At 28.7% G+C, this 9,294-nt stretch overlaps 1 protein-coding gene across 1 annotated transcript in view; it reads right to left on the bottom strand.

Annotated features, from left to right (window-relative positions):
• Window positions 1-954: 954 nt before the first annotated feature.
• LOC106677716 (venom protease) overlaps window positions 955-9,294 on the bottom strand; it is a 27,877-nt gene continuing 19,537 nt past the window's right edge. Inside the window, exons 2-9 of the mRNA XM_014415807.3 lie at window positions 8,417-8,497; window positions 7,779-7,902; window positions 6,734-6,885; window positions 5,179-5,326; window positions 4,945-5,102; window positions 4,762-4,863; window positions 3,619-3,767; window positions 955-1,854 (exon numbers count right to left, since the gene is read on the bottom strand). Of these exons, the coding sequence (XP_014271293.1) occupies window positions 1,699-1,854; window positions 3,619-3,767; window positions 4,762-4,863; window positions 4,945-5,102; window positions 5,179-5,326; window positions 6,734-6,885; window positions 7,779-7,902; window positions 8,417-8,492 (1,065 nt within the window). The 5' untranslated portion in view covers window positions 8,493-8,497 and the 3' untranslated portion in view covers window positions 955-1,698. The remainder of the gene's footprint in view (window positions 1,855-3,618; window positions 3,768-4,761; window positions 4,864-4,944; window positions 5,103-5,178; window positions 5,327-6,733; window positions 6,886-7,778; window positions 7,903-8,416; window positions 8,498-9,294) is intronic.

Here is a 9,294-nt window from a genome sequence, read left to right on the forward strand (position 1 = left end):
AATGCTTCACAGACTTGAAATGAGACACCTCCATACTGATAAGCACAAAACCAATTTCTCTTGGTTTGCAAGAGATAAGTTACATCTTGTGTCTTTACATGAGATAACAAATCTTTCCAAAAAGATAAAGAAGAAACTTTTTAGGTAGAAATTTTTTAAAACTTATTTAACTTTTAATTTATGTTTCATAAAGCTAAGTGTATGCCTACATTAAATTCATATTCAACTGGATACAATCCACCCCGATAACCACTGATCTTCATACAAAATTGGGAGGAAAAACACATGAGATCTTAGGCTAAACTTCATTGAACTTAACCTGATCTGGTAAGAAAAAAACTGATGGAAGACAATGCTGGGTGACAGTTTCTGCTGTACTCAACAAATGTTTCATTTTCATTCTAATTATAAACATTAATATGATGTTAAATACTTGTAGTAAAGTAAAACCTAGAGAAAAAAATTTACAAATGTAAGAATATAAGTAATGTAAGGCAGTAATTAAGAAATATAATGTACTTCTTCACTACTCTCATCTGTCTAGGAGTTCCTCATTCTTTTTTATTCATTTTCAGTACAGACTTTCAGTCCTTCAAAGGAAGATTCCCTAAAATTTTAGGTTTTTATAATTTAAATTGAATGATCTTTTATAATTTATATCTACTAATAAGATCTACTATATTATTATTATATCTACTTTTATAATAGATCTACTAGTTTTTCAAAATTGCCTGATCTCATCCTCAATGCTTATGAGCTCAAACAATCTGTGCCACACTACAAGCACGAAGTCAGAGAATTAGAAGTGTAAGAGTTGAAAATTAGTGTGAATTTCAGGGGTTAAACTTTACTTCAAACATTAGGTAATAAATGAAAACCTATTGAGGTGGTTTTTGGGGGACTTTAAAAAAAAATAAATAATGTTGATTTATAGTTTATAAAGAAAAGAACATATTGATTTATAGCATAATATTTTATTTTAAAATATGAAATATTATAATTAAAAAGTATCTAAAATTTTAGAAAAACTGATAGGTATTCATATTTACATTCATTTATAGCTAAATACATCACATAAAGGCTACAAGTTAAATGTAATTACAAAAAAAAAAAAAAAAAATAGAAACAAAAAATAAATTAAAAAATAAATCATTAAAAGATATATTTAAAAAAATAAATATTTTGATATTCTAAATATACAGAACATTTTAATTGTTTTTATCTATTACTAACACATTGTGCTTGACTTTGTTTTATACAATTATTTAAAGTACCATATTATTAATTTTGTTAAATATAAATAAAATAAGTCACACCATATTTATTGTTATATACTTTTATTTTAACTATTTCGTCAATCTTATTGTTACTTCTTTACATTTTTTTATTTAAATAAAATTGAATCATACAGGCATCATTATATATATATATATATAATTTTCTTTTTGATTTGGTGAATGTAAATATTCATTTCAACCGTACAAGAATTATTTACGTTATATATTTTATTTTGACATATTGTATGTTGTATTTATAAATACATATGTAGAGGCATTATTCATTACATACAATAATGATCACAAAACATTTCATGAGAACTAGGTACTCAGTACAATTCTTTGATTTTATTTAAAATAGTCAGGGATTTATTAATCATATGTACAAGATTATATGCTGAAATTAACACAAAAAGTGATTTTATTCAATATTATTGCTGACCCAGTCAATGTAAGAAGTAACACGTGTGTACACTCCTGGGTATCCTGGCTCTGCACACTTATAGCCATAAGAGATAATGCCTATTTGATAATATGTTCCGGTTTGTGGCAACATTAATGGTCCTCCAGAATCCCCCTGTAATAAAATGTATACTATTGTACTTTAAAAGTTTATTATGGATTTATGGTTTATCTTTAAAAAGTATAAACTTTATAAATGTTAATAAATATAAGTATGATCTTATTTGAATTAGCACAAATTTTATTTCATTACTGACTCCAATTCAAGCCATTGTCAAGATTTAATCTAAGATCTTTCACATTCAAATAAAATCTCTTTTCAAGAGATAATTAGTATAATAAATATGAGAACCAAACACTCAGGTCAGACCATATCACATTGTACAAAATAAAAATGATTTAGGACCTCACTATTTCCATTAAACCATTTCTGATAAATGCTTTACATACATAATATGATTGAGGAATATTTGGACTTTTGGATTTTTCTAATAAGGAATAAAAAGTATATAAAACAATTATTTTACTATAATATTCAAATAAAACAAAATGTTTGCCAACCCCTTCAGTCAAGTATATCTTCCCACCATTTCTACAAGGCAGGTAGGTACATGATTACCTTATTTCATGCTTTAAGAATATTACTACTACTATTACTCATAGCTCCACAACCTGATGCTGAGTCCTTACCTCCAACAACAAATGTAAAGATTCTCTGTATATCGCCACTGCCCTCCAGCATCTGATCATAGCACTAGTGTTGCTTTTAACACAGTCTGCCCATCACAACCAAGGTATTTTTACTTTGCTGTAGCCATGCAAGTGTTCAGTTAGAGTCTTTTTGGGAATTGATTCTGCACTCATTTGCAGAACATGACCATAGCCTACCTATTTTAATCACTATAGTAGCATACTTTTCATTGTCATAATATTCCTAATTTTTTTGTCATTTCCATTCCCCATGAATAAAGGCAGGTCTGATGATTCTAGATTAGGGCCAAACTTGAACCCAAACCTTTGATTCACTACAGGACAGTTCCTCGTATGAAAGTAGGGATGTGGTTATGTCTTGGTTAATAATCAAAACAAACCATTGTGCAGCCACTTCAAGAACACGAAAGCATTTGAGATAACGTGGTTGGATTGCCTCACAATATCCAGTTTGTCATTTTATTTTATTATGAAAAATCATTTTAATTAAAAAGATCTGTAATGATAAAAAATAACTGTTTAACTACAACTCATGAAGGACCTTTTGTTCAGTACTCGATAAGAAATTACTTTTACTTAAAAGTTAAGACAATGACGTGATATGAGGCGTTCAGCCTTTAGACGTCAGGTTTTTCTACAATTCATTTGAAGGTTTGTCATAAGATTTTCTTCCATTAATAATGTACTAAGGTAGTATACTCGTTTATAACTGACGTTCATATAAAAAAAATATCCTTTAAATTAAATTGATCCTTTGTATTAATATTAAAATAAATATTTCCAATTTGATTATAAATATGTGTCTTCGAGCCACTGTAAACTAATATCCCAATTAAAAATTTTAAAAAATGAATGTGAAAAACTGAAATTGAAGGCTTTCATAAACAAAGATAGATATGTGGTTATTGTGATATAAAGAAACAACAGTTGCAGTCTTTTTTGAGTACATTGTTTGTTTTTATAGACAACATTACATAAGAAACTAAAACTCCCTGAAAATAGACAATGGTTTTTGTTCCAAAGCACAGAAATATGAGGAAAAGGCCAAACTGTTGTTTGTCCTTTATGATACAATATTGGTTCATTCTAAACAAAAGTATACATCTCTTGTATTCTATTCTCTAAAGATAGTCAATCCTAACTAAAAAAAATCTTCAGAAGTACTTACCCTGCATGAATCCTTGCCTCCTTTCTTTTCACCAGCACAAATTTGACGTTCTGTTATGACAGCTCCATGTTTTGCATAAGCCTTTTTACAGCTATCATTGTCAACTACAGGAACTTGCACTTGTAGTAGAACGTCTGAAGATGGACCATCTAACAGGAAATACAAAATAACATTAATACCTTACACTTACTTAATGTAGCTTAATTGAGGAGTAGAATTCCAAAACTAGCCAAGCCCATTTTAAAAATGTTTTAATACAATTAACTATTTGGGTACTCTATTGCTAAGAGGTGAATGAATTTCTTCTCAAAACAGTTAAATTATATGTGGTTTAATTGTTTTTAGAAGAAATTCATTTCCAAAACTTTGAGGGTGAACTTGGATCCTTATTAAATAATATTTAATACATTCCTAATTTGATCAGTGACTTCACATTCAGAAAAATACCTACGGTGCAAACATAAACTTATTGATACACTTTTGCCCCATCCAAATACAACTCAGGGACATTTGTAAACCAATGTGAAGTAAAAATTGAAAACACACTATGAAACAATGGTAACCATAATTGACACCACCTATCATGAGGTTAGAAAGAAATATTCTTCGGGGGAGTTATTCATAAGTGTACACTCTTCCCAATATAAAATAGTGGAAAATATGAAAACGCTTCCCCACTTCTAAGATCAGTGGAAATACTATTCTTAGAAACAAGTGAATTTGTTGTTGTTATCTGGGGCTTTTAGGGCGTAAAACCCTGAGGTCATCAACGCCCATACAAGTCAAGTTAGGCTACTGCTAATAGTCGTTAAATGTTGAAAATGCTACAAAAAATAATTTCATGACTTCTGATAAAACTGGTGCCATTTTTTGAAACATTTGCTCCATTTCACCCTACTTAAAAAAAAAAAATAACATTAAAAAAATTAAAATGGGTTTGACTGGTTTTGGAAATCTATGCTTCAATTCTCATAAGGGTAAATTAATAAAATGAACAATTTTCTAAGCGAATTCTCAAAAATACTGTTTTATTTTAGTATTAGAATCAGTAGAAAAAACAGTCTGTTTCAAAGATAATAATTGAAAAATATCTTATTTTTAAGGAGGTACTTTAAAAAAAACAAGGACTAAATTACAACATACCGAGACTAGTTTCACCCCAGCCAACCACAAATGGATACTTTCTTTCAAAAGTAGCAGATCTTAGGCTAGCAGCTTGTGGTAGACAGATAGGTTTGATTCTATCTGAAATAGTAATAAACATGTGGAATTATAATGTTGGTAATACATTTTAAGATTGCAATCTATAAAGAAATGATAATTTACCAGAGAAAACAACATTTTGATCCAAACGTACTAAAGCAATGTCATTCCTTTGAGATCTGTAGTCTTCATGAACAATAGTCTTTTCAACGCCATAGTCAACTGGGTTAGCACCATCTGAATTAGAGCGAAGATTGTGTTCTCCAAGCCTTACTTTTTCCCTAAAAAAAAAAAAAAAAGTGACATGATTCATTTAGGTGAAAAACAACTTTCCTGTTATGTGAATTAAATACTTACAGTGTTAGGAAAAGATTTGGAGGAGTCCTTATACAGTGAGCTGCTGTCAGAACATATCTATTGTTGATTAAACTTCCACCACATCTCCATTCTAAATCCGTTCTAGACATATCTCTATACCCTAATGCAGCAATCCATGGCCAGGCACCTATTTAAAACAATAATTATTTGAATTAGTGTTTGAATGATATAATTTATATACTTCTGATTAAGTTTATAAAGTCTTCCATTTACTATTTATATGGAGAACTGAATAAATTTCATTGGTAAATATCTTATTTTAGAATAGGGGTTTACACATGAAAGGTGCAGGGGAAAAACAATCACAGTCATAACTTTTTGTTTTATTCAATAAAGTACCTCTTCTCTTCCAGAGCATTTCATTTCAGTTTCTTTACAATCAGACCATTTAATGAAATGAATGAAATTTTATTAAATGAATGAAAAGTTATACATAAAGCTTTCCATTATACCACTACCAATGACATTATTGGATGACATGACATGGACTTTGAATGGTTTTCTCTTTCCCTGGGTCAGATTTACCTAAAGGGCCCATTAGACCATGGCTGAGGAGAGTAGGATGCCCCGGGATGCTCATCACAAAGAAATATTTGTTTAATTAACAAAGAAAATGTTTATGATGAGTTAAGAAAGGCTTAATTTATTTTTTATTTTTACTTTTGTTTATTGTAATTATTACTGATCATAATTTGTAAAATCTCAGTCAGGTAACTTTTTTTCTTTCTTTTTTTAAATTAATCTTTTTCTTTGTTTAACGATTAAAAATAATTAGTATTTATATTTGATTTATTTTAATTATAGAAATATTTAATTAGTATTTGTCTTCTATTTTATTACTACAGATTTCACTATTACCATTAGTTGTTAACAAATAAAATAAAATAATGAGCTACTCAAAGTTAATTTCTATTTATTGTTTTTTCCCCTTTGCCACATAATGGATGGTTTTGCGATCCTGTTATAGGCGCATATATAGTCCAATCTCACTTGAACACAGGGCGGAGTTGGTAGCAAAAGGGCTTTGCTTTCTTGTAAATAATGCTCTTAATAATACTACTTAATTGTAAAAAACTATAATTGTATAATTTAAAAAATTGATGATTCATCTATCTCTTAGTCACGGCTAATTTGAGTTTATATAAACTCCACAAATATTAAATAAATTATGCAGTATTGAAGACAAAACCTAGATATGAATTAATTTACAGGTTTACAACAACAATAAACAACAGAAATTTTTCAAACAATTTTCAATAGTATTCAATATATGGTATTAGATTTTTGCATGATTTTTTAAGGTTCTAACTCAAAAATGATCCTTAAAATAAAGAAGATAAGATAAAGTAATTGTCAGTTTTGATGGTGGATCTACTGTTATAATATCTAAGTGCACTAATCTAAATAAACAATCGTAACTTTGTTGTTATGAAATTAAAAAAATAATATCCTTTGAAGAAAATTATTAACCTATTTTCTGATTATAAAAAAAAACTTCTTGTAGTTAAATTTTAATAAAATACATAATTATTACCCAAGTCTGCAGGTACTCCACCAACTACTCTGTTATGTTGTGAAACAGTAGTTTTTCCACATCCTTCCACAAGTTGGCTAGTAACTTGATTAGGAGTTTTGGTTTTGGTTTCTCTTGGACAGCATACTTCAGCATAACCACCACACTTTGATCTAATTGCACACCATAATTAAAAAGTGGAACTATTAACATGAGATTGTAAGTTTAAAGTTTAAAACAAGATAAATTAATATAAAATGAAAATCTCTATTACATAAACATATATATATATATATATATGCTTTTTAAAAAAGTGTATCTCGGTAACAATAGAATGTAAACTGTTACCATAGGGCTACTAAAAAAGTAGGGCTCATATTTTAGTAAATTAAGTTTACTCTTTTTTAATATTGAATAAAACTATTTAAGAAGTATTTTTTCATCAAATAGAGCATCACTTAATTGTCCAAGAGGCAGGGAGGGGTGAGGAGGGATGAGGGGGGTGAGGAGGGGAAAGCAGTTATTTCACTCCAATTTTTGATTAATTTAGTGAAAAATATATGTATTTATTAGTCAAAATTAATAAGTCTGCCAACCATAGTTTGGAAAAATAAAAAATGGGTGCTGTTTCTAAACATTAAAAACAATTAATTTTTCATCTCCATATATTTAACCCTTTCACACTCAGTGGGAAAAACGTTCCTGAGGATGTTTCGAATCGTCTTTAGGAGAAAGTAACAGCAGGAAATGGGATTGCTTCCTGGTACCACTGAGACATCTTGCCTCTATCACAGGGACACATTGGGATACCTTGCCCCTGCCTCTGGGACAAAACCCTATTTTTCCTAAAACTGCAAAAACTCGTATTTTCCATCCTTAAGGCCTTATTAAGAGATTTCAAAGCTAATTTTTTTGATTTTAAATATTTTCATAATTACAAGTGAAAGTATCTGTATTATAAAGTACTTATAAACAATATGAATTTTTATAAATTGTACATCAGACAAGGAATATTTTGGATAAGCGTTATCATTTACTTTGTTTGAAATAAGAAAATAGAAATTACCTCCTCAGGAAGCTGGCAATTTCTTGATCCTGAGCAGCTTGTCTTAATAGAGGTAAAAGAGATGGACAAGATCTGATGCTGATACAATTTCCTGGTACTCCATCAGGTGTTGTGCAGCCTTCATCTGAATAAGAAATGAATTATTCAATTTCATATTACAAAAAAAAAAAAAAATCAATTCTTTACAAAATATCAATTTAAAATAACCAGGTTTTCTTGGAAAAATTTACAAAAGTTTAATTAAAAGTTACAAAATAATTTGGAAGAATGCATGCAACAGCAAAGAAAACATTTAAAAGATATTAATATTGGGCAAGACAGGAGGAAAACGCAATAAAAGACAGCTCAAATTACCAGTTACAGTTATAGTTTATACCTAAAGTGCTGAAAGTTTTGCAAAACTGAGTCTAAAAAAAGAACGTAGAAAACCAATGGTAAAGAAGAGACGATATCAATATAAGACTGATGAAGAAAATCATTGCAATGATACATGTGATATAATGCTGATTAAATATATTGATAACGTAGAAATAATGACAAGTTACTGAAGTAAAAATTGTTAAAAGACAAATAATATGTACTTAAAAGTTAATCTAATTCACTAGCTTTATAAAAAAAAAATGGTATAGAATATTTACCTTGTCTTTTTGAACGGCTTTCTGCAGTTATACAGTGAATGGCTGTGAGAGTGATTAATGTAGGAATTAGTAGCATTATATCTGGAATAAGAAAGCATATTAATATTTATTATTAATTGTAATACTATATACATTTTATATAGTTAAAAATACATGCAAAATATTAAAACATTTAAAGTAAATAGTTTTGAGATGTGCAACCCTACTGACTACATTTGAGTAGATTTTATCATGTTAATACTATGAAATTACTTATTTTCATCATTTTTGATTGTTTGATAACAAACATAACTATGATGAAAAAATATATCACTGGTGCAGAAGTTGGAGGAATATTACAGAGAGGCCACATTTAACTACGGAAAATGGGAACTTGAAGTAGTTACTAGGACTATTATAAAGTTCTTATGTCTTAGAGCATCAGAAAATATGAATATGATTTTTTTTAGCATTTTAGGCCATTTAGTAAAAATAGAATCTCCAATTTTGGATGAAATATGTTCTATTCTGAGTTCGGACTTTTTTTGCAATGCTGATCTGAAGATTCATATTAAAATCCTGCTTCAAAAGAGTTAATATAATTTATAAATTTCTTAATACAAATAAAAATAATCCATTCCATTTTATTTTTACTATTATTTTATGCCAATATTAATTCTTACGTAACGGACTTTTAATGTTACAGGACCAAGATTTAGATAAGAAAAATGTGACGTCTTCCTGTTTTTCAGTGTGTGTTTCTAACAATTATAATTGTTTAATAAGATCAGGAGTTACAATCTCAGTCTCTGCTTCCCACAATGGCTGATTTTTGTGAGAAACTAAACAAAATTAGAAGGTTTTTTTGGGTAATGATTAATATCTCTCAATATCTAAAA

Source organism: Halyomorpha halys, unplaced genomic scaffold, assembly GCF_000696795.3.
Source record: "Halyomorpha halys isolate HHAL.00 unplaced genomic scaffold, Hhal_1.1 Scaffold8.1, whole genome shotgun sequence".
Taxonomy (NCBI): domain Eukaryota; kingdom Metazoa; phylum Arthropoda; class Insecta; order Hemiptera; family Pentatomidae; genus Halyomorpha; species Halyomorpha halys.